This window comes from Ornithorhynchus anatinus, unplaced genomic scaffold, assembly GCF_004115215.2.
Source record: "Ornithorhynchus anatinus isolate Pmale09 unplaced genomic scaffold, mOrnAna1.pri.v4 scaffold_355_arrow_ctg1, whole genome shotgun sequence".
Lineage (NCBI taxonomy): Eukaryota > Metazoa > Chordata > Mammalia > Monotremata > Ornithorhynchidae > Ornithorhynchus > Ornithorhynchus anatinus.
Genome location: NW_024396783.1, coordinates 1 through 25,967, shown reverse-complemented (window position 1 = coordinate 25,967; position 25,967 = coordinate 1). Strand labels below are relative to the sequence as shown.

At 47.4% G+C, this 25,967-nt stretch overlaps 1 protein-coding gene, 1 non-coding gene and 1 pseudogene across 2 annotated transcripts; all 3 read left to right on the top strand.

Annotated features, from left to right (window-relative positions):
• The first annotated feature begins 11,006 nt into the window (after positions 1–11,006).
• Positions 11,007–11,930, top strand: LOC100087615 (olfactory receptor 14J1-like). The gene has a single exon (XM_001517456.4). The coding sequence runs from the start codon at positions 11,007–11,009 to the stop codon at positions 11,928–11,930; it is 924 nt and encodes a 307-aa protein (XP_001517506.4).
• Positions 11,931–19,423: 7,493 nt separating this feature from the next.
• Positions 19,424–19,561, top strand: LOC114808896. Its single transcript, XR_003756659.1, has one exon. It is a non-coding gene; the product is annotated as a small nucleolar RNA SNORA7 (small nucleolar RNA).
• Positions 19,562–20,320: 759 nt separating this feature from the next.
• Positions 20,321–21,304, top strand: LOC100087378 (annotated as a pseudogene).
• The last annotated feature ends 4,663 nt before the right edge of the window (positions 21,305–25,967 follow it).

The window sequence follows — 25,967 nt, the reverse complement described above, 5'->3', positions numbered from 1 at the left end:
AGGGTTCGGTGGTACAAAAGATGAGATAGAGGTACAGTGAGAAGGTTGGCATTAGAGGAGTGAAATGTGGGGGCTGGATTGTAGTAGGAGAGTAGTGAGGTGAGGTAGGAGGGGGCAAGGTGATTGAGTGCTTTAAAGCCAATGGTGTGGAGTTTTCACTTGATGAGGAGGTGGCTGGGCAACTACTGGAGTTTCTTGAGAAGTAGGGAAACATTTTCTGAACGTTTTTGTAGAAAAATGATCTGGGAATCAGAGTGAATTATGGACTCAAGTTGGGTGAGACAGAAAGCTGGGTGGTCAGCAAGGAGACCGATGCAGTAATCCAGGAGGAATAGGATGAGTGATTGTATTAATGTGGTAGCAGTTTAGATGGAGACGAAAGGGCTGATTTTAGTGATGGTATGAAGGTGGGACCGCCAGGATTTAGTGATAGATTGAATATGTGGGTTGAATGACAGAGAGGGGTCAAGGATAATGCCAAGGTTATGGGCTGGTGAGACAAGAAGGATGGTGGTGTCATCTACAGAGATGGGAAAGTCAGGGAGAGGACAGGGTTTGGGAGGGAAGGAAAGGAGTTCTGATTTGGCCATGCTTAGCTTGAGGTGATGGGAGGACATCCAAGCAGAGAAGTCTTGAAGGCAAGAGGAAATGCGAGCCTGCAGAGAGGGAGAGAGATCAGACTGGAGATGTAGATTTGGATGTCATCTGCTTAGAGGTGGAAGTTGAAGCCATGGGAACAAATGAGTTATCCAAGGGAATGGGTGGAGGTGGAGAATAGAAGGGGATCCAGAACTGAACCTTGAGGGGACCCCCCGGTTGGGGGTGGGAGGCAGAGGAGTAGCCAGAGAAGGACACTGAGAATCAGTGGCCAGAGAGATAGGAGGAAAACCAGGAGAGGACAGTGTCAGTAAAGCTGAGGTTGGATAATGTTTCCAGGTGAAAGGGGTGGTTGACAGTGTCAAAGACAGCTTAAAGGTCAAAGGAGATTAGGATGGAGTAGAGGCCATTGGATTTGGCAAGAAGGAGATCATTGGTGACCTTTGAGAGGTCAGTTTCTGTGGAGTGAAAGGGATGGAAATCAGATTGGAGGGGGTCAGGGAGAGAATTGGAGGAGAGGAATTTGAGACAGCTGGTGTAGGCAACTCATTCAAGGAATTTGGAGAGGAATGGTAGGAGGGGAATGGGGTGATAACTGGACAGAGCCATGGCGTCAAGAGAGGATTTATTTATGATAGGAGAGACATGGACATGTTTGAAAGCAATGAGGAAGAAGCCACTGGAGAGAGAACAGTTGAAGATGGCTTTTAGGGAGGGAAGAAAGAAGGGGGCAAGTTTTTTGATAAGCCATGAAGGAATGGGGTTGAATGTGCAGGTGGATTTTGAGAAGAGTCAGGAGATCTCTAGAGAGAAGATACTATATGCATCTTTAAATTATAAATTACAAATGACTTATTTATTCATATTCATGTCTGCCTACCCCTCTAGAGTGCTAGCTCATTATGAGCAGGGAATGTGTCTGCTAAATCTTCTGTATTGTACTCTCCCAAGCACTTAGTACAGTATTCTGTACAATTGACTGATAACTGAGTAAGTAGACACATTCCCTGCCCACAGCAAGCTTACCCTCAAGCATACTGTAAGCTCTTTGAGTAACCCAGGCTCCACTTCCCCATTTCATTCATTCATTCAATAGTATTTATTGAGCGCTTACTATGTGCAGAGCACTGTACTAAGCACTTGGAATGTACAAATTGGTAACAGATAGAGACAGCCCCTGCCATTTGATGGGCTTACAGTCTAATTGGGGGAGACAGACAGACAAGAACAATGGCAATAAATATAATCAAGGGGAAGAGCATCTCATTAAAACAATAGCAGATAAATAGAATCAGGGTGATGTACATCTCATTAACAAAATAAATAGGGTAATGAAGATATATACAATTGAGCGGACGAGTACATTGCTCAGGGGATGGGATGGGAGAGGGGGAGGAGAAGAAGGAAAGGGGGGAGAAGAGGGTTTAGCTGCGGAGAGGTGAAGGGGGGGTAGAGGAAGCAGAAGGAAAAGGAGAGTTTAGTCTGGGAAGGCCTCTTGGAGGAGGTGAGCTTTAAGTAGGGTTTTGAAGAGGGGAAGAGAATTAGTTTGGCGGAGGTGAGGAGGGAGGGCGTTCCAGGACCGCGGGAGGACGTGGCCCAGGGGTCGACGGTGAGATAGGCGAGAACGGGGGAAAGTGAGGAGGTGGGCGGCAGAGGAGCGGAGCGTGCGGGGTGGGCAGTAGAAATGATGTTGGTATTTGTTAAGCGCTTACTAATTCCCATTTTACAGATGAGGTAACTGAGGCACAGAGAAGTTAAGTGACTTGCCCACAGTCACACAGCTGACAAGTGGCAGAGCTGGGAGTCGAACCCATGACCTCTGACTCCGAAGCCCAAGCTCTTGTCCACTGAGCCACGCTGCTTCCCCTATAATAATGTTGGTATTTGTTAAGCACTTACTATGTGCAGAGCACTGTTCTAAGCGCAGGGGGAGATACAGGGTAATCAGGTTGTCCCACGTGAGGCTCACAGTTAATTCCCATTTTACAGATGAGGTAACTGAGGCACAGAGAAGTTAAGTGACTTGCCCACAGTCACACAGCTGACAAGTGGCAGAGCCGGGAGTCGAACCCATGACCTCTGATTCCGAAGCCCAGGAGAGGTAGGAAGGGGCAAGGTGATGGAGAGCCTTGAAGCCTAGAGTGAGAAGTTTTTGTTTTGTGTGGAGGTTGATAGGCAACCACTGGAGGTTTTTAAGAAGGGGAGTGACATGCCCAGATCGTTTCTGCAGGAAGATGAGCCGGGCAGCGGAGTGAAGAATAGACTGGAGCGGGGAGAGAGAGGAGGAAGGGAGATCAGAGAGAAGGCTGACACAGTAATCTAGCCGGGATATTACTAGAGTCTGTAGCAGTAAGGTAGCCGTTTGGGTGGAGAGGAAAGGGCGGATCTTGGCGATATTATAAAGGTGAGACCGGCAGGTTTTGGTTACGGATTGGATGTGAGGGGTGAACGAGAGAGCCGAGTCAAAGATGACACCGAGGTTGCGGGCCGGAGAGACGGGAAGGATGGTCATACTGTCCATGGTGATAGGGAAGTCAGGGAGAGGACCGGGCTTGGGAGGGAAGATGAGGAGCTCAGTTTTGGTCATGTTGAGTTTTAGGTGGTGGGCAGACATCCAGGTAGAGACGTCCTGGAGGCAGGAGGAGATACGAGCCTGAAGGGAGGGGGAGACGACATTGACAGAGATGTAGATCTGCCTCCACCCACTCCGTTGGATAACTCATTTGCTCCTGTGGATAACTCATTTGACATTTCCCCAATCCACCCAATATATCTGTTCTGTAGGGTGCTTAGAGCACTGTATTAAGCACTTAGGAGAGTATAAGAGTGATAATGAAAACATGATCCTTGCCCTCAAGAAGCTTGCAGTCTAGTGGGGGTATCAGAAAGACACAACGCTTTTTTCAGTGAGGAGGTGATAAAGAGAGGTACAACTGGTGACAACAAGAGAATGGAAAAATAGGTAAGCGAATAAATGAGTGCTAAAATAGGAGAATGTGTACATGTATGTAAGTGTCTCTGAGGACATAAGTGCTCATGTGACTATATGGGGGACACAAGGAAAGCAGCATGGCCTAGTGGAGAGAGGATGGGCCTGGTAGTCAGATGATCTGAGTTCTAATCCCCGATTCACTACTTGCCTGCTGTGTGACTTGGAGCAGGTCACTTCACTTTTCTGTGCTTCGCTTACCTAATCTGTCAAATGGGGGTTCAATCATTAAATCAATCAATCATATTTATTGAGCACTTACTATGTTCAGAGCTCTGTACTAGGGAGAATAATAATAATGACACTAGTTATTATTATTATGGTACATATTAAGTACTTACTATGTGCCAAGCAATGGGGTAGGTACGGGTTTATCAGGTGGGACCCAGTCCCTTTCTCTCATGGGGCTCACAGTCTTGGTCCCCGTTTTACAGATGAGGTAATTGAGGCCCAGAGAACTTAAGTGACTTGCCCAAGGTCACACAGAATACATGTGGTAGAGGTGAGATTAGAACCCAGGTCCTTCTGACTCCCAGGCCCGTGTTCTATCCACTAAGCCACGCTGCTTCTCAGCATAACAGACTACAATATAATGAATTTGGTAGACACATTCCCTGACCACAAGGAGCTTACAGTCTAGAGGGAGAGACATAATAATATGAATAAATTATGGATATGTACATAATCAATCAATCAATCATATTTAATGAGTGCTTACTGTGCAGAGCACTGTACTGAAGCACTTGGGAGAGAACAAAACATAATATAATAGACACATTCCCTGCCCACAGTGAACTTACAGTCTAGGGGTGTTGTGGGGCTGGAGGGTAAGGTGAATAAAGAGTTCAAATCTAAGCGCAATGGTGACATAGAAGAGAGTGAGAGAAAAGGAAATGAAGGCTTAGTCAGGGAAGGCCTCATGGAGGAGATGAGGTTTTAATAAGAGTTTGAAGGTGGGGAGAGTGGTTGCTTTTCTGCTCTGTAGGTGGGCTATTGGGTTAATCAATCAAGACTGAATGTTAAGTTAAGTTCTTCCCCTCCTGGGATTCCAGATGCTGGTACCCACTCTGACCCTCCCCCTCCTACCCTATCCTTATCAATCAGTAGTATGTATTGAGCACTGACTGTGTGCAGAACATTGTATTAAGCACTTGGGAGAGTACAAGAGGTAGTCAGTCAATCGTATTTATAGAGCGCTTACTGTGTGCAGAGCACTGTACTAAGCATTTGGGAGAATACTATAGTCAGTCAATCCTATTTATTAAGCGCTTACCATGTGCAGAACACTGTAATAAGTGCTTGGGAGAGGACAGCGTAATGATAAATGGACATGTTCCCTGCCCACAATGAATTTACACTCTAGAGGGGGAGACAGAGATAAATATAAATAAATAAAATGCATATCTGTACATAAGTGCTGTGAGGTTGGAGAAGGGATGAATAAAGAGAGTAAGTCAGGGCGATGCAGAAGGGAGTGGGAGAAGTGGAAAGGAGTGCTTATTCAGGGAAATCCTCTTGGAGGAGATGTACCTTCAGAAAGGCTTTGAAGGTGGGGAGACTAGTTGTCTGTTGGATATGAGGCGGAAGGGTGTTCCAGGCCAGAGGCAGGATGTGGGCGAGAGGTCAGCACAGAGATATATGAGAGAGTTGGTAGATATGATCCCTATCCATTGTGCAGCTCTATCCTGGTGAACATCAGCACCAGTGTCTCTGGGGGCCTCCCTGATCTCCAGAGACATCACCCTGAGAGGGAGAGCTTTAGATCATGATTGGGTGAAAACAGGGTCGGGGGAAGGGGGAAACCCCGCAGGGCCTTTATATAAAATGGAAACTGAGATTGTTGGGCATTTCAGTCTCCTCCCTTCCCATTTGGCTCCAGTACTTCCTAATTAGCACCCAAGAGGACACTTACTTCATCAGGAATGGAATTATGGGAATATCCTCTCTACTCAGATGGGGCAGAAGCCAGGGGTCCAAGGGACTCTGGTGATGTCGTGAATAAAAGGCTAAAAGTTTGTAACAGCTGCTGTTACTGTCGTCTCCAGGCCTGGGGAGGTCTCTGGCTGTGCTCCGCTTTGGTGACCACTGAGAGCCCTGGGCCAAGGTGTGTGGGGAAAACTGGAGAAGTCGGGAAGAACCACAGAAACCCGGGTGATTTACAGGTACCATCGTGATCCTCCCCTGCTTCTGGAGGAAGGATACAGCCCCAGGAACCAAAGAGGAAGGGATACCAGATTGTCTGTCTGAATCCTAATTCTCAATCGTTCCTAAAGGATGTAGGGTCTGTGGACAGTGGAAAAGGCCAGGGGTAGGCCAGAGGCCTGGCATGAATTTCCCCTCTTTCCCATCACAGCATAGTGGATAGAACACAGGCCTGGGAGTCAGAAGGTCATGGGTTCTCATCCTTGCTTTGCCACTTCTCTGCTGTGTGACCTTGGGCAAGTCACTTCACTTCTCTGTGCCTCAGTTAACTCATCTGTAAAATGGGGATTGAGACTGTGAGCCCCACATGGGACAGAGACTGTGTCCAACTCAATTTGCTTGACTCTACCCCAGCACCTAGTGCCTGGCAAATAGTAAGTGCTTAACAAACTTCACAATTAATTAATAAATTAATTAACTAACTCAGAATTTGGTTGGATCGATCCCCATAATCCCGGCTCGGCCACTTGTCAGCTGTGTGACTTTGGGCAAGGCACTTCACTTCTCGGTGCCTCAGTTCCCTCATCTGTAAAATGGGGATTAAGACTGTGAGCCCCACGTGGGACCACCTGATTCCCCTGTGTCTATCCTAGCGCTTAGAACAGTGCTCGGCACATAGTAAGCGCTTAACAAATACCAACATTATTATAATTTTCCAGATCAAGCAATCAATCAATGGTATGTATTGAGCTCTTAGAGAAGCAGCGTGGCGCAGTGGAAAGAGCACGGGCTTTGGAGTCAGGGCTCGTGAGTTCGAATCCCAGCTCTGCCGCTTGTCGGCTGTGTGACTGTGGGCAAGTCACTTAACTTCTCTGTGCCTCAGTTCCCTCATCTGTAAAATGGGGATGAAGACTGTGAGCCCCACGTGGGACAACCTGATTCCCCTGTGTCTACCCCAGCGCTTAGAACAGTGCTCTGCACATAGTAAGCGCTTAACAAATACCAACATTATTATTACTGTGTGCAGAACACTGTACTGAGTGTTTGAGAGAGTACAACAGAGTTGGAGGACCTGTTCCCTTGTCCATGACGAGCTTCTAGTCTAGAAGGGGGAGACAGATATTAAAATAAATAATCAATCAATGCATGGTTGAGCATTTACGGTGTGCAGAGTTCTAAGAACTTGGGAGACCCCTGAAGAGAATAATAATAATAATAACAATAATGCTAGTTAAGCACTTTGGAGTAGATACACAATTACCAGTCCCGGGTACAGTCCCTATTGCACATAGGACTCACAGTACAATGGGGAGGGAGAACAGGGATTGAATCCCCCCCACAGATGAGGAAACTGAGGCACAGAGAAGTTAAGTGACTTGCCCAAGGTCACACACCAGGTAAGTGGAGGAGTCAGAATTGGAACCTAGTTCCTCAAATCGCTAAACTGTAAGTTCCTTGTGGGCAGGGAATGTGTCTGTTATATTGTTGTATTGTACGCTCCCAGGTGCTTAGTACAGTGTTCCGCACACAGTAAGTGCTCAATAAGTATGGTTGATTTACTGATTGATTCCTCTGACTCCCAGGCCCGGGCTCTTTCCACTAGTTGGACACTGGCTTTCAACTTGCTTTAGTGCTTTTCTGAGTTTGAGTCTCCTTACGTGTCTGTCCCCAGTCCTCTCTCCCGGCTCATCTGCTTGAGAGCCAGGGACCTAATTTCCACCCATTTATTCTTTTCCTGCACTTAGTAGAGTGCTTTGCACACAGCATGTGCAAACCACACTAGACTGTAAGGTCCTCACTGGTGGAGGAGATGTTTGTCTCTGCAACAGGAAGAGAGACCCAGGCACAATGGTCCTGAAGGAATGTCTCGTTCACAGTCTCCAAGGAGCGGGAAAGTAATGGCTGTAGTAGAGTTGTAATTAGGGGTTTTTAATGGTGACTTGCTCTCTATCCGCAGATTCTTCAGTGATGTGATTTCACTGTGTCACGGAGTGCGACATGCATAAGACACATAAAATTAATCAATCAATCAATCATATTGATTAGAGAATCAACTAAAGAATCATTAGAGAAGCAGTGTTGCTCAGGGGAAAGATCACGGGTTTGGGAGTCAGAGGATGTGGGTTCTAATCCCGAGTCTGCCACTCGTCTGCTGTGTGACTTTGACAAGCCACTTAACTTTCCTGTGCCCCAGTTACCTCATCCGAAAAGGGGGATTAAGACTGTGAGCCCCACGTGGGACTGTTTGTCTTGTATCTACCCCAGTGCTTAGAACAGTGCTCGGAACATAGTAAGCACTTTACAAATATCATAATTATTATTATAAATATATTTATTGTGCACTTACTATGTGCAGCACACTGTACTAAGCACTTGGGAGAGTACACCCTGCTCATAATGAGCTGACATGACAAATCATTTTTCTCTTGTTCTATATAGTTAGAAGTTAGAAGAATCAATCAACTCATGGTATTTATTGAGTTCTTATTGTGGGCAGAGTACTAAGTGCTTGGAAGAATTCACATGCACCTTCCCTGCTCACAATGAGCTTACAGTCTAGAGGGGGAGACAGACAGACATCACTTAATCGATGATATTTATTGAGCTCTTACTCATTGTGGCCAGGGAATATGCTTGCTATAGTGTCGTGTTGTACTCTCCCTAGTGTTTAGTACAGTACTGCAAACGGTAAGCACTCAGTGAATGCACCTGATTGATCGATTGTTTAATGTGTGCACAGCACTAAACTAAGGACTTGGGAGAGTATGATACAACAGATTTGGTAGACATGCTCCTTGCCCACAGTGAGTTTACAGTCTAGAACACTGCAGTGGGAGATCAGTAATTAGGCATGATAGACAATTCCTTTGGCTTCCAAGCCTTCCATGAGCTTTCCACAGCCTATCCATCAACTTTCTTGTCCTGCTACTTTCCAGCTCTCAGTCTTCACTCCTCCTGAGTTGTAGTAGAATGCTTTGCACACAGGAAGTGCTCAATAAATACCTCTTGCTATGCTTAGCCCACCCCAATCTGGAACTTCCTCCCCTGAAAATCCACCACACCACAGCTCTCCCCATTTTAAAATCATTCAACCAATCGATCAATATTATTCACTGAGCACTCTCTCTCTGCTGAGTCCCAACATGGCCTAAGGGAAAGAGCATGGGCCTGGTTGTCTTACAACTTGGGTTCTAATTCAGGCTCTATCACTTGTCTGCTGTGTGACCTTGGTCAATCCTCATTACCTCAGTTTCCCCATATGTAAAATAGATATTAAGTCCTACTCCCTCTACTTAGACTGAGAGTCCCATGTGGAACAGGGGATGTGTCCAATCTGAATGTCTAGACCACGGTGCTCTAGAGTGTAATCTAGACTGAGAAGATTGAGAAGTCTAGTGGAAAGAGGCCTGGATTCTAATCCCAGCTCCACCCTTGTGTGCTGTATAAGTGTGGGCAAGCCACTTCACTTATCTATACCTCTGTTCTCCCATCTTCAAACTGAGGATTCAATACCTGTTAATATTAATAATAATAATAACAATTATGGAATTTGTTAAGCACTTAATATGTGCCAAGCAGTGTTCTAAGCACTGGGGTAGTTACAAGGTAATCAGGTTGTCCCAGGTGGGGCTCACAGTCTTAATCCCCATTTTACAATTGAGGTAACTGAAGCACAGAGAAGTTAAGTGATTTGCCCAAGGTCACACAGCAGACAAGTGGCAGAGCCGGGATTAGAACCCACGTCCTCTGAGTCCCAAGCCTGTCCCGTTCCCACTAAGCCACTCTGCTTCTCTGCTCTCCCTCCTAGTTAGACTGAAAACTTAATGTGAGACTTGTTTGTCTTTTATCTACCACAGCACTTAGTACAATGCTTGGCACACAGTGCGGTCTTAATAAGCATCACAATTATTATTATTATTAGTTATTATCAGTAATAATAATAAGCTCCTCGAGTGCAGAGAATATATGCCTCGTTACTGTTCTTTTTTCCTAAATCTTAAGCAGAGTGGATAACATTTAATAAGCATTCAGTAAATGCCATTGATGAACAGTGAGAAGCAGCATGGCCTAGTGGATAGATCCCTAGCCTGGGAGTCACAAGGACCTGGGTTCTAATCCCAGATCTGTCACTTGCCTGCTGTGTGACCTTGGACAAGTCACTTAACTTCTCTGGGCCTCAGTTCCCTCATCCGTAATATGGAGATTAAGACTGAGCCCCATGTGGGACAAGAACTTTGTCCAACCTGAATAGCTTTTGTCTACCTCAGCGTTTAGTATGGTGACTGGTACATAGTAAGCACTTAACAAATACCATAAAAAAAATTCTGTCTTTACTCAGGGATAGTCCTGACTCAGTCTGGGTGGGCACCCTTGGTTTCTGAGAGGCCTCGGTGTTGAGGTCACAGAAAACTAGCCTAAGGCAGGACTCCAGGTGGTGTCGTCCACTGCCCAGTGGCTTTGAGGATAGGATAAAGGATCCCTTGTGATTTCAAATAGGACTTTGTTAAGACATCAGAGGAGTTCTCACTTTTAGTCATCCTCTACACTCTAAGCTCGTTGTGGGCAGGGAATGTGTCTACCAACTCTGTTATATTGTACTTTCCCAAGTGATTAGTACAGTGCTCTGCACACAGTAAGCACTTAATAAATACCACTGATTGATTTATTCCTCTAGACCGTAAACTCATTGTGGACAGAGAATGTGTCTACTAACTCTGCTATATTGTGCTCTCTCAAGTGCTTAGTACAGTGCTCTGCACACAGTAAGCACTCAGTAAATGTCGTAACTTGCTAGATAGGACACAGTTAATAATAATGTTGGTATTTGTTAAGCGCTTACTATGTGCCGAGCACTGTTCTAAGCGCTGGGGTAGATACAGGGTAATCAGGTTGTCCCAGGTGAGGCTCACAGTTAATCCCCATTTTACAGATGCGGTAACTGAGGCACAGAGAAGTTAAGTGACTTGCCCATAGTCACACAGTTGACAAGTGGCAGAGCCGGGATTCGAACTCATGACCTCTGACTCCCAAGCCCATGCTCTTTCCACTGAGCCACGCTGCTTCTCTAGTTCTGACCTAGGGCTCACCATCTGCATGATCCCCATTTTACAGATGAGGAAACTGAGGCACAGAGAGATTACTAAACTTTCCTAAGGTCACAGAGCAAGCCAGTGGCAGAACTGGAACCTGGTAACCTGATGTCCAACTTAGTGCTCTATTTTTGGGCAACACTGCCTACATTTCCCCTCTCTTATTCAACACAGGCACCTCCAGGCCCATGGCCAATGTCACCACGGTGAGGGAATACCTCCTCCTGGGTTTCTCTGAGGTCCGGGAGCTGCAGCTGGTCCACCTCCTGGTCTACCTGCTGGCCCTGACGGGGAATCTCCTCATCTTTGTCGTCACTGCCTTCAACCGGCGTCTCCACACCCCCATGTACTTCTTCCTCAGGCACCTGTCCGTCCTCGACCTCTCCCTCATCTCCGTTACCGTCCCCAAGTCCATTAGTAACGCCGTGATAAACAGTAGATCTATTTCCTCGGCCAGATGCGGTCTTCAGGTCCTCTTCTTTACCTTCTGCGCCTGTTCGGAGGTGGGCATCCTCATGGCAATGTCCTACAACCGCTATGTGGCCATCTGCTGGCCCCCGTGCTATGATGTCATCATGGCTCCAGGGGCCTGTGGGAAGATGGCCCTTGCCTCGTGGCTCAGCGGGCAACTCATGGGGATCCTTCATGTCTCTAATATCTTCTCCCTGCCCTTCTGTGGCCCCGCGATGATCCACCATTTCTTCTGCGATGTCCCCCAGGTATTAAAGCTCGTCTGCCCTGGAGACACAATGGGAGTAGTGGGTGTTATCTGCCTCATCGTCACTGTGGCTTTTTTCTCTTTGATTTTAATAATTTACTCTTATGTCAGCATCTTCTGGGCCTTGCTGAGGATGCCATCCACCGAGGGCCGGCCCAAAGCCTTCTCCACCTGCCTGCCCCACCTCGTCGTCGTCACCTTGTTCCTCTCCTCTGGAGGGTTTGAATACCTCAATCCAGTTCCTGACTCCCCTTCTCTTCCGGACTTCCTTCTTCCAGTGTTCTATGCCATAGTACCCCCCTCCCTGAACCGTGTTATTTATAGCCTGAGGAACAGGGACATAAAGTCTGCCCTGGGGGAAGCCTTCAGGGGGAAAGGAATTTGCTTAGGATGAGGGTCTTTGCCCTGAAATAAAGTTTCTGGAACTACTGACGAAGCAGAGTCTAGGGGTCACCAAGTAGACTCTCGTTTATTTATTTTTTTATATTAATGTCTGTTTCCCCCTCTAGACTGTAAGCTCATTGTGGGGAGGAAATGTTTATTGTTTATGTTATGTTGCTGTATTGTGCTCTCCTAAGCGCTCAGTTCAGTGCTCTGCACACAGTAAGCACCTACTGTGTGCAGAGAACTGTACTAGGCACTTGGAAGAGTACAATATGACAAAATTGATGGGCACATTCCCTGCCCATGACAAGTTTGCATGATTTTCCATTCTGCTTTGGCCACTGCCATATGCACAGTGAAAATAGTGGAGCTGGGATTGGAAGCCAGGTCCTCTAACTTCCAGTCCCAGGCTCTTTCCACTAAGCCACACTGCTTCACTTGGGTGCATAAAGGGAGAATTTGGGATGGGTGCTAGCTGGGACTTCTTCTATCCACTGTGCCCAGAGCAGCATATGGCCAGCCCCTCTGCAAAATAACTGTTCTGGACATACCATGGATACCTATGCTGGGGTATTGGGGTTGCCTAGGAAAAAGAAGGGCAATTATTCAGCCGGGAGCCTATGAGTCCTTGGTGTTCCTTCGAGACAGTGGTAACATCTGGGCTGAGGGATCTTCCTTCTCTGGGGACAGACTCTCCCACCCGGGCACAGGGGAACAGGGTTCAGCCAATCTCCTTATACCCAAACTGCCGGGGGGTGGCAATCTCAATGCAGCAACACCACTGGCAGTTCAACTCATCTCTAGCCGCCCAGGGTGCCCACCTGTTGCTGGGCTCAGTGAGACAGAGGGAAGCTTGGCAAGGAAACAGAATGACAGAGCTCCAGCAGGGATGGAGAGAGAGAAAGAGAGACCCTCACCCATCCTCACAGGCACTGTGGACCTGAGGTGAGGGGAAACATATATTCATTTTGAGGGTGGCTAGAGGGAATGAATTGTATTTGTTAAGCACTTACTATCTGCCAGGCACTGTTCTAAGCCCTGGGGTAGATACAAGCTAATCAGGTTGGATACAGCCCATGTCCAACATGGGACTCACAGTCAGTCAGTCAATCATATTTATTGAGCACTTACTGTGTGCAGAGCACTGTACTAAGCACTAGAGAGCCCGCAATCTCGGTGTCATCCTTGACTCGTCTCTCTCGTTCACCCCACACATCCTATCCGTTACCAAGACCTGCCGGTTTCACCTCTACAATATCGCCAAGATCCGCCCTTTCCTCTCCACCCAAACGGCTACCTTACTGCTACAGGCTCTCGTTATATCCCGGCTAGACTACCGTGTCAGCCTTCTCTCTGACCTCCCTTCCTCCTCTCTCGCCCCGCTCCAGTCTATTCTTCACTCCGCTGCCCGGCTCATCTTCCTGCAGAAACGATCTGGGCATGTCACTCCCCTTCTTAAACAACTCCAGTGGTTGCCTATCAACCTCCGCTCCTAACAAAAACTCTTCACTCTAGGCTTCAAGGCTCTACATCACCTTGCCCCTTCCTACCTCTCCTCCCTTCTCTCTTTCTACCACCCACCCCGCACGCTCCGCTCCTCTGCCGCCCACCTCCTCACCGTCCCTCGGTCTCGCCTATCCCGCCGTCGACCCCTGGGCCACGTCCTCCCGCGGTCCTGGAACGCCCTCCCTCCTCACCTCCGCCAAACTGATTCTCTTCCCCTCTTCAAAACCCTACTTAAAACTCACCTCCTCCAAGAGGCCTTCCCAGACTGAGCTCCTCTTCTCCCTCTACTCCCTCTGCCACCCCCCCTTTTACCTCTCCGCAGCTAAACCCTCTTTTTCCCCTTTTCCCTCTGCTCCTCCACCTCTCCCTTCCCATCCCCACAGCACTGTACTCGTCCGCTCAACTGTATATATTTCCATTACCCTATTTATTTTGTTAATGAATTGTACATCGCCTTGATTCTATTTAGTTGCCATTGTTTTTACGAGATGTTCTTCCCCTTGACTCTATTTATTGCCATTGTTCTTGTCTGTCCGTCTCCTCCGATTAGACTGTAAGCCCGTCAAACGGCAGGGACTGTCTCTATCAGTTGCCGACTTGTTCATTCCAAGCGCTTAGTACAGTGCTCTGCACCTAGTAAGCGCTCAATAAATACTATTGAATGAATGAATGAATGAATGAATGAATGAATACCACAATTATCATTACTCTGCTCAGCACCCATCAAGTGTTCAACAAATCCCACTGATCAACTGTAAGAATGAAAAAGACCTGGAACAGGTAACAGGGAAGTAGCAATGTTTCCAAGCTTGGCGATTTTCCAGGTCCTGGAACAGAGGGTTAGACTTGACAGAGGGCTGCCCAATTCATTTTTCTACAGAAATGTTTAGGCCATGTTTGCCCACTCCTCAAGAACCTCCAGTGGTTGCCCATCCATCTCCATATCAAACACAAAGTCCTTACCATAGACTTTAAAGCACTCAATCACCTTGCTCCTCCTACCTCACTTCGCTGCTCTCCTACTACATCCAGCCTGCACTTCGCTCCTCTAATGCTAACCTTCTCACTGCCTTGATCTCGTCTATTTTACCACCTACCTCTCTTCCACATCTTTCCTCTGGCTTGGAACACCCACCCTCCTCATACCAGATAGACAATTACTCTCCCCTCCTTGAAAGTCACATTTCCTCCAAAAGGCCTTCCCTGACTAAGCCCTCCTGTCCTCTTCTACCACTCCCTCCTGGTTTCCATGACTTGCTCCCTTTATTGACCCCCTCTACCAGCCCTACAGCATTTAAGTACATATATGTAATTAATTTATTTATATTACTCTCTGTCTCCCCTTCTAGACAGTCAGCTGAAAGGGGGCCGGTAGAGGGAGAAGGGGAGCTCAGTTTGGGAAGGCCTCTTGGAGGAAGTGAGTTTTAAGTAGGGTTTTGAAGAGGGGAAGAGAATTAGTTTGGCGGGGGTGAGGAGGGAGAGCATTCCAGGACCGCGGGAGGACGTGGCCCAGAGGTCAACAGCGGGATAGGCGAGACCGAGGGACGGTGAGGAGGTGGGTGGCAGAGGAGCGGAGCGTGCAGGGTGGGCAGTAGAAAGAGAGAAGGGAGGAGAGGTAGGACGGGGCAAGGTGATGGAGAGCCTTGAAGCCTAGAGTAAGGAGTTTTTGTTTGGAGCGGAGGTTGATAGGCAACCACTGGAGGTGTTTAAGAAGGGCAGTGACATGCCCAGATCATTTCTGCAGGAAGATGAGCCGGGCAGCGGAGTGAAGAATAGACTGGAGCGGGGCGAGAGAGGAGGAAGGGAGGTCAGAGAGAAGGCTGACACAGTAGTCTAGCCGGGATATAACAAGAGCCCGTAGCAGTAAGGTAGCCGTTTGGGTGGAGAGGAAAGGGCGGATCTTGGCGATATTGTAAAGGTGAAACCGGCAGGTCTTGGTAACAGATAGGATGTGTGGGGTGAACGAGAGAGACGAGTCAAAGATGACACCGAGATTGCGGGCCTGAGAGACGGGAAGGATGGTCGTGCCATCCACGGTGATAGGGAAGTCTGGGAGAGGACCGGGCTTGGGAGGGAAGATGAGGAGCTCAGTCTTGCTCATGTTGAGTTTTAGGGGGCGGGCCAACATCCAGGTAGAGACATCCTGGAGGCAGGAGGAGATGCAAGCCTGAAGCAGGGGGAGAGGACAGGGGCAGAGATGTAGATCTGCGTGTCATCTGCATAGAGATGGTAGTCAAAGCCGTGAGAGCCAATGAGTTCACCAAGGGAGTGAATGTAAATGGAGAACAAAAGAGGGCCAAGAACTGACCCTTGAGGAACTCCAACAGTTAAAGGATGGGAGGGGGAGAAGGCACCTGCGAAGGAGACCGAGAATGACTGGCCAGAGAGATAAGAGGAGAACCAGGAGAGGACGGAGTCCGTGAAGCCAAGGTGAGATAAGGTGTGGAGGAGGAGGGGATGGTTGACAGTGTCAAAGGCAGCAGAGAGTTCAAGGAGGATTAGAATGGAGTAGGAGCCATTGGATTTGGCAAGAAGGAGGTCATGGGTGACCTTAGAGAGAGCAGTCTCGGTAAAGTGGAGGGGATGGAAGCCAGATTGGAGGGGCTCCAGGAGAGAATGGGAGTTAAGGAATTCTAAGCAGCGATTCTAGACGACTCGTTCTAGGATTTTGGAAAGGAAGGGTAGTAGGGAAACAGGGCGATAACTGGAAGGGGAAGTGGGGTCGAGAGCGGGTTTTTTTAGGAAGGGGTAGACGTGGGCATGTTTGAAGGCAGAGGGGAAAGAGCCATTGGAGATTGAGTGGTTAAAAATAGAAGTTAAGGAAGGGAGGACGGCAGGGGCGATGTTTTTTATAAGGTGAGTGGGAATGGGGTCCGAGGCGCAGGTGGAGGGCGTGGCACAGGCGAGGAGGGAGGTGCTCTTCTCTGAGGATACTGCAGAGAAGGATGGGAAAGTAGGGGAGAGGGTTGGTGGGGGGGAGGGGAGAGGGGGAGGGGTGACTTTGGGGAGCTCAGACCTGATTGTGTTGATTTTTGTGATGAAGTAGGTGGCCAGATCATTGGGGGTGAGGGATGGGGGAGGGGGAGGAACAGGGGGCCTAAGGAGAGAGTTAAAGGTCCGGACCAATCGGCGGGGGTGACAGGCATGGGTGTCGATGAGGGAGGAGAAGAAGTTTTGCCTGGCGGAGGAGAGGGCAGAGTTAAGGCAGGAAAGGAAAAATTTGAAGTGTGTGAGGTCGGCTTGGTGCTTGGACTTTCGCCAGCAGCGCTCAGCAGCTCGAGCATAGGAGCGTAGGAGGCGGATAGAGGAGGTGATCCAGGGCTGTGGGTTAGTGGAGCGAGAGCGGCGGAGGGAAAGGGGGGCGAGAGAGTTGAGATGAGTAGAGAGGAGGGTATTTGTTAAGTACTTACTCTGTGCCAGCACTGTATAAGTGCTGAAGTAAAAACAAAATAATCAGGTCCCACATGGGGTTCACAGTGTAAGTGAGAGGGATATTGTTATATTGTATTCTTCTAGGCTCTTAATATAGTGCTCTGCACATAGTAAGCGCTCAATAAATACAGTTGAATAAATGAATGAATAGTAAGCACTCAATAAATAAGATTGACTAATTGACTAATCCCCATTTCACAGAGGAGGTGAGGTACAGGGAAGTTAAATGACTTGCTTAAGGTCATTCAGAACCTAAATGGTAGAGCCGGGATTGGTTTTTTTATGGCATTTGTTAAGCACTTATTATGTGCCAGGCACTGTTCTAAGGGCTGGGGTAGATAGAAACTAATGAGGTTGGACAGAATCCATGTCCCATGTGGGGCTTAAAGTGGTAATCTCCATTTTACAGAATGAGATAACTGAGGCACTGAGAAGTGAAATGACTCATTCAAGATCACACAGCAGCTAAATGGTGGAGGCAGGATTAGAACCCAGGTCCTCTGACTTTTTGGCTCATGCACTTTCCTCTAGGTCATGCTGCTTCTCTAACAATACAGATTCTAACTTCTGATTCCTCTAAATCCATAGTCTCTCTTGTCTTGTCTTATGCCGTCGAGTCATTTCTGACCCATAACGACTCCACAGACATCTCTCCCAGAACGCCCCGCTCTCCATCTGCAATTGTTCTGGTAGTGTGTCCATAGAATTTTCTTGGTGAAAATGTAGAAGTGGTTTACCATTGCCCCCTTCAGCTCAGTAAATTCGAGTCTCCTTCCTTGACTCTCTCCCATACCTCTGTTGCCCAGCACAGGGGAGTTTTGACTTGTAGCAGATGGACTTCTACTTGTTAGCCACTGCCCAAACTAGGAATGGAATGGGTAGGCCTCTGCTTGACTCTCCCTCCCATAGCCGAGACTGGTAGAGTAATGGAAACTCTCCAGGTGTGACCCTGATAGGGGGCATAGTCTTTCACCCATCCTAAACTACAGAAAGTCACAGTGATCCTTGACAACCTGGGCAGCCTTTTGTTCTAAAATGGTCTGGGGAGGTGATCCAGGCCCCTTTTTTAGGGGGCAGAAAAAAGAGGAGCAGTTTTTGAGAAATGCGGTTCTTTGAGAAGTCAGATTGCTTTCATCCCAGAAACCAAGTTGGGAGGAGAACACAGCCCATGCAAGGTCTTTGTGGGTGTCCAATCTTTTTTTTTTATGGTATTTGTTAAGCACTTATTGAGTGCCAGGCAGTCTATTAAGTCCTGGGGTAGATTCAAGCTCATCAGGTTGGACACAATCCCTATCCCACATGGAGCTCACAGCCAAAATCGGAGTGAGGAGGATTTAATCTCCATTTTACAGATGAGGGAACTGAGGGGACAGAGAAGTTAAGGGACTTGCTCAAGGTCACACAGCAGACAAGTGGCAGAGCCTGCACTATCAATCAATTATATTTATTGAGCATGTACTATGTGCAGAGCTCTGTTCTTAGCTCTTGGGAGAGTACAATACAACAGCATTAGCAGACACATTCCCTGCCCATAATGAGCTGACTCTGAGGTCTGTGCTCTTTCCTCTAAGCCGTGCTGTTTCTCCTATTAGGCTGTGGTTCCAAGACCCACTGCAAAAAGAGAGACCAGCTTCTAGTGCACTTTCAACAGGGCAACTGACGAATGTTATTCGATGACAAATGGCAGGCAAGCCTAAAAGAGTGAATTTATGGGTCATTGTCAGCAAAGGGCACAGGAGTCAGGAGACCTGGGTTTTAATCCCAACTCCACCACTTGAGTGCTGTGTGACCTTGGGCAAGTCACTTGAGGACTCTGTGCCTTAGTCTCAGTATCTGCAAAATGGGGATTAAATACTTATTCTTGTGGGCAGGGAACTCAGTTATATTGTACTCTCCCAAGTGCTTAGTGTAGTGCTCTGTACCCAGTAAGTGCTCAATAAATAAAATTGACTGATTGAAGCACCTTAATCTCTGTGTGGATAATATTCCTTACCTCTTCCTATTTCAGAGCGTCATTATGAGGATACAATGAGAAAGTTTGTCATAAAGAAAACCCCAGCTCTGCCACTTGTCTCATGTGTAACCTTAGGCAAATCACTTTGCTTCTCTATGCCTCAGTTCCCTCATCTGCAAAATGGGGATTCAATATCTGTTCTCCCCCCAACTTAGACTATCAGCCCCCCATGTACAGGGACTGTGTTCAACATGACATATCTACCCCTTAGTACTTGGCACACAGTAAGTGCTTAACAAATATTTTTCTTCTTCTTCCTCTTCCTCTTCTTCTCCTTCTCTCTTCTCCTCCTCCTCCTCCTCCTCCTCCTCCTCCTCCTCCTTCTTCTTCTTCCTCTTCCCTAGTAGAAAGAGCACAGGCCTGGGAGTCTGAGGACCTGCATTCTAATCCTGGCTCCACCATTTCTCTGCTGTGTGGCCTTGGGTAAGTCACTTGACTTCTCTGTGCCTCAGTTCTCTCATCTCCAAATGTGGATTCGATACCTGTTCTCCCTTCTATTTAGACTGTAGGCCCCTTGCAGGACCTGATTATCTTCTATCTACCCATTCATTACCGTCTCAGGATCTCACCTAGAGAGTATCCAGTACTTTACCAGTCTTGGCTACAGGAAGGAGAGTCAAGCAGAGGCCTACCCATTCTATTCCTAGCTTGGGCAGTGGCTAGCGAGTGGAAGGCAATCTGCTAGAAGTCAAAACTCACCTGTGCTGGGCAGCAGTGGCACGGGAGAGTCAAGGGTGGAGACTCAGGTTTACTGCACGGAAGGAGGCAATGGTAAACCACTTCTGTATTTTTACCAAGAAAACTCTATGGATATGCTACCGGAACAATTGCAGATGGAGGTGGGGCATTCTAGGAGAGATATGTCTATGAAGTCGCTATGAGTCAGAAGTCAAGCCCCACTCATTCACTCAATCATATTTATTGAGCCCTTACTGTGTGCAGAGCACTGGTCTAAGTGCTTGGGAGAGTACAATACAACAATAAACAGACACATTCCCTGCCTACTATGAGCTTACAGTCTAGAGGATCTGTAGCTTACTTATGTATACTAATGTCTGTTTCCCCCTCTAGTAATAATAATAATGTTGGTATTTGTTAAGCGCTTACTATGTGCAGAGCACTGTTCTAAGCGCTGGGGGAGATACAGGGTCATCAGGTTGTCCCACGTGAGGCTCACAGTTAATCCCCATTTTACAGATGAGGTAACTGAGGCACAGAGAAGTTAAGTGACTTGCCCACAGTCACACAGCTCACAAGTGGCAGAGCTGGGAGTCGAACCCATGACCTCTGACTCTGAAGCCCAGGCTCTTTCCACTGAGCCATGCTGCTTCCCAACTCTAGTACTCAGTACAGTTCTTGGCACCTAGTAAACATTTAACAAATCCCATTATGATTATGATTATTGTGATTATGATTATGGTAATTGCCATTATTATCAGCAAACGACCATGACTCAACTGGTCCAGGAGATCCCAGTAGAAGGTATTGGACGGGGTCCATTAGCAATGGAGAAACTCACCACTGTCACTGAGTTCATCCTCCTGGGGTTCCTAGGGGGGTCGTGGTTGCAAGGCACACTATTTCTAACGTTCCTGGTCCTGTACGGCATGACCGTGGTGGGCAATCTTGGAATGGTTGCCATCATCAGTCTGGACCCCCAGCTTCACACCGCCATGTACTCCTTCCTCTGCAGCCTGTCTCTCCTGGAAGTCTGCTATTCCTCTACTATCGCCCCCAGGGCCCTGCTTAATTTCCTCTCAGAGCGGGCAGCCATCTCCTTCCCTGGCTGTGCCACTCAGTTCTTCTTCCTCTCCCTCTTTGGGACGACAGAGGCTTTCCTCCTGGCCTCCATGGCATATGATCGCTTCATCGTCATCTGCGACCCCCTCCACTATTCCATGATCATGTCCCATGGAATCTGCCATCTGCTGGTGGGGGGCTTGTACCTCTGGGGAGTGGTCAACGCCTTGACCCAAACCACCATGATCTTCTGATTACTGTTCTGTGGGCCCAACGAAATCGACGGCTTCTTCTGCGACGTCCTCCCGATCCTGACCCCGTCCTGCTCCGACACGCTGACCAACCAGCTGGTCTTGCTCGGCCTGGGTGGCTCCATCATCGTGGGCACCTTCTCCATCGTCTCGATCTCCTACGTCCTTGTCCTCTCTACCATCCTGAGGATCCTCTCAGCAGAGGGACGGATGAGAGCCTTCTCCACCTGTGTCTCCCACCTGGTGGGCGTGGGTCTGTTCTATGGCTCTGTCTTCTTCATGTATGCCCAGTCCGGTGCCACCTCGAACATGGAGCAGAGCAAGGTGGTGTCCATCTTCTACACCGTCATCATTCCAGGGCTGAATCCTATCATCTACAGTCTGAGGAACAAAGATGTCAAGGAGGCATTGAAGAGGATCAGGAAGAAGCTCTCTCTGTGATCATTTGATGACCTGGTGGACAGGGCTTGGGACAACTCTGGGCCAAAAAAGTTCATTCCATGTTTCCCCACTCCTCAAGAACCTCCAATTGTTGCCCATCCACCTATGCATCAAACAGAAATTCCTTAACATAGGCTTTGAAGCACTCAATCACTTTGTCCTCTACTACTTTATCTCCCCGATTTCTTACTAATAATAATAATGTTGATATTTGTTAAGCGCTTACTATGTGCAGAGCACTGTTCTAAGCGCTGGGGTAGATACAGGGTAATCAGGTTGTCCCACATGAGGCTCACCGTCTTCATCCCCATTTTACAGATGAGGGAACTGAGGCACAGGGAAGTTAAGTGACTTGCCCACAGTCACACAGCTGACAAGTGGCAGAGCTGGGATTCGAACTCATGACCTCTGACTCCCAAGCCCAGGCTCTTTCACATCTTAGCCCACACATTTCACTTCTTTGGTGCCCATTTACTCACTGTACCTCCATCTCGAATATCTCATTCATTCATTCATTCATTCATTCATTCATATTTAATGAGGACTTACTGTGTACAGAGTACTGTACTAAGCGCTTGGGAGAGTACAACTATAAGTAGACACATTCTCTGCCCACAGCGAGCTTACATTCTAGTAGGGGGAGACAGACATTAATATAAATAAATGAATTACACATATGTACATAAGTGCTGGGAGGCTGGGAGGGAGGAAGAACAATGGGAGCAAGTCAGGGTGAGGCAGAACCACCCTTTCCTCTCCATCCAAACTGCTACCTTGCTGGTACAATCTCTCACAATATCCCGACTGGATTATTGCAACAGCCTCCTCTCTGATCTTCCATCCTCCTGTCTCTCCCTGCTTCAGCCTATACTTCACTCCGCTAATGTATATTTGTATATATTCTTTCTCTATTTTATTAATGATGTGTATATGATTCTATTTATTCTATTTATCCATTTTGATGGTATTGATGCCTGACTACTTGTTTGTTTTGCTGTCTCCCCTTTCAGACTGTGAGCCCGTTGTTGGGCAGGGATTGTCTCTATCTGTTGTCGAATTGTACATTCCAAGCACTTAGTTCAGTGCTCTGCACAAAGTAAGCGCTCAGTAAATACGATTGAATGAATGAATGAAAGGAGAGGAAAGAGGGGGCTTAGTCAGGGAAGGCCTCCTGGAGGGGATATGCCTTCAGTAAGGCTTTGATAGGGGAGAGTAATTGTCTGTCAGATTTGAGGAGGGAGGACATTCCAGACCAGAGGCAGGACATGAGTGAGGGGTCAGCAGTGAGGCAGGAGAGGTCGAGGCACAGTGAGAAGGTTAGCATTAGAGGAGCGAAGTGTGCGGGCCGCGTTGTAGTAAGAGAGTAGCAAAGTGAGATAGGAGGGGGCAAGGTGATTGAGTGCTTTAAAGCTAATGGTGAGAAGTTTTTGTTTGATGCAGGGGTGAATGGGCAAACACTGGAGGTTTTGGGAAATGGGGTGATGAGCCCTGAACGTTTTTGTACAAAACGTTTTCGTAGAAAAATGATTGAAGTATGGACTGGAGACTCGCCACCAAGTCCTGCCTCTGGCCTGGAATCCCCTCCCTCTTCATATCTGACAGATAATCACTCTTCCCACCTTCAAATCCTTATTAAAAACAGTTTTCCAAGAGGCCTTCCCTGACTATGCTCCCATTTCCCCTGAGTCTGGAGGATTTACTCAGGTAGAGAAAAATCCTATTCAGGATGACTCTACCAGTAAGAACAATCCTTCCTACCTTACCTTGCTGCTTTCCTACTACAACCCAGTCCACATACTTCACTGTAATAATAACAATAAAAATTGTGTTATAAGCTCTTATTGTGTGCCAAGCACTGAACTAAGCACTGGGATGGATACAAGATAATTAGATCCCACATGGGGCTCTCAGTTGAAGTAGGAGGGAGAACAGGTATTGAATCCCCATTTAGTGGATGAGAAAACTGAGGCACAGAGAAGTTAAGTAACTTGCCCCAGGTCATCCAGCAGGTAAGTGGTGGAGCTGGGATTAGAACCTAGGTCTTCTGATGCCCAGACCCTATCAGTTCCTCTAATGCCAACCTACTCTCTAGACCTCAATCTTGTCTATCTCTTTGCCGACCCCTTGCCCATATCCTCCCTCTGGCCTGGAACTCCCTCCCATTTCATATGTGCTGGACCATCACTCTTCCTTCCTTCAAAGACTTGTTAAAATTATATCTCCATCCAAAGGGCTTCCCCAACCAAGTCCTCTTTTCCCCTATTTCTTCTCCCTTCTGTATCACCCTTGCACTTGGATCTTTATCCTTTAAGCACTTGATATTCACCCCACCCTCAACCCCATAGCACATAAGCACATACCCATAATTTATCCATTTATTTTAATGTCTGCCTTCATGTCTAGACTGTGAGCTCCTTGTGGTCAGGGGACATGCCTACCAACTCTACTGTATCGTCTTCTCCTGAGAGCTCAGTACAGTGCTCTGCACACAGTCAAAGCTCCATAAATGCCACTGACTGATAGATTGATTGATTAAGCACATGCCAGGTACTAAATGAAGGGCATAAAGTAATCAGATTGGACATAGTCTCCAATCAAAGTGATAGGGGGAGTGGGTATCTTATTCTCATTTTCTAGATGAGGAAGCCAAGGCCCAGAGACGTTAAGCGACTTACCCAAAGTCACACAGCAGGTCAGGGGCGAACCTGGGATTAGAATTCAGGGCTACTGAATCCCAGCCCATGTACTGTCCACTAGCCCATGCTGCACCACAGGTGGTGTACAACAAAAGGAGTAGGCCAAGGGGTTAAACTAAAGGGTCAGAGAAGCTCTTTTCAGTGGGGCTAGAAACTAAGCTCATTTTGGGCAGGGAATGTGGCTGTTTATTGTTATATTGTACTCTCCCAACTGGTTAACAAAGTGTTCTGCACACAGTATGTGCTCAATAGATATGATTGAATTAATGATTTCCTGGCACCGAAGGGAGACATGACTCCCTTAATGTAACTTGTATCATTATCCATGATTCTCCTCTCGAAGTGGCTTTGACCTAGCCCAGTCCATTTCTCATTCCCATGGCAGCTGGGCTCCTTGGGATTTCTTCCTGCCACACCAATTCCTGGCTGATCATTCCCCAATCACCTCTGAGCCATCCAATTTCTGTATCCATGGAAACCAAGGCAGCAATGTGCACTGTGGACCCCGGTCCCTTCTGATGCAATTCACTTGGGTGCACGATACCAGAATCTCCTCACGGCATTAATAGCTGTTGTGTCCCTGGCCCCTTTACTGGGACTACCAGTAAATATGAAAAATGCAATTGCCTGAATGAATGATTGAATACCCCCACCAATGACAATTGTTGGAACAGGGACTGTGGAAAACAGTGCCTTTCTTCCTCCATGTTGGTCATTCCTCAAGGAAGAATGTTCCCCCTTGAACTCTTGCTCATTTCTCACAACAGGGAGAGAGCTGGTAAACAGAGCCGTTGAATCTGATGTCAGCTTGGGGCTTGAAACATTCAGGTGAGTCTTTCACTAAGCCTCCCATACAGCCTGTTTCCTCTAGACTGAAAGCTCAACTTTGACAGTGAACCTATCTACCAAATCTGTTGTACTGGACTCTTCCAAGTGCTTAGTATAGTGCTCTGCCCACAATAGGTGCTCAATAAGTACCACTGATTGATTGATTGATTGATTGATTAATATAGGTCTCCCCTCCTAGACTGTGAGCTCCTTGTGGGCTGGGAAGGTGTCTACCAACTCTGTTGTGATTACTCTCCCAAGCGCTTAGGACAGTGCTCTGCACTTAGTAAGTGCTCAGTAAATTATTATTATAGGCAGAGGGCCTGGGTTCTAATTCCATCTCCGCCACTTGTCTGCTGTGGGACCTTGAGCAAGTCACTGAATTTCTCGGTGCCTCAGGTCTCTTATCTGCAAAATGGAGATACAATACCTCTTCTCCCTCCTTCTTAGACTGTGACTCCCATGTAGGACCTGATTATTTTATATTTACCCCAGCACTCAATACAGTGCTTGGTACATAGTAAGCGCTGAACAAATGCCACAATTAGTATTATTAATAATGAATACCATTTATGGATTGGGGTAGACACAAGATTCATTCATTGATTTGATCATATTTATTGAGCACTTACTGTTTGCAGAGCACTGTACTAAGTGCTTGGGAAAGTATAATAAAGCAATAAAGAGGACAATCCCTGTCCATAGCGAGCTAGCAGTCTAGAGGGGGGAGACAGATATCAGTACAAATAAACAGACATCACTATAAATAAATTGAATTAAAGATAGATACATAAGTGCTGTGGGGCTAGGAGAGGGGGAAAGAGCAAAGAGAGCAAGTCAGGGTGATGCAGAAGGGAGTGGGAGAGGAGGAAAAGTGAGGCTTAGTCTGGGAAGGCCTCTTGGATGGGATGTGCCTTCAGTAGGTCTCTGAAGGTGGGGAGAGTAATGTCGGATTTGAGAAGGGAGAGCATTCCAGGCCAGAGGTAGGATATGGGCCAGGGGTTGGTGGTGAGACAGGCAAGAATGAGCACAGTGAGAAGGTTAGCAGCAGAGAAGCGAAGTGTGTGGGCTGGGTTGTAGAAAGAGAGGAGTGAGGTGAGGTAGGAGGGCACAAGGTGATGGAGTGTGTTAAAGTTAAT

Excerpts from the sequence above, each read along its gene's own strand:
- LOC100087615 (XM_001517456.4), top strand. The coding sequence starts at position 11,007 with ATGGCCAATGTCACCACGGTGAGGGAATACCTCCTCCTGGGTTTCTCT.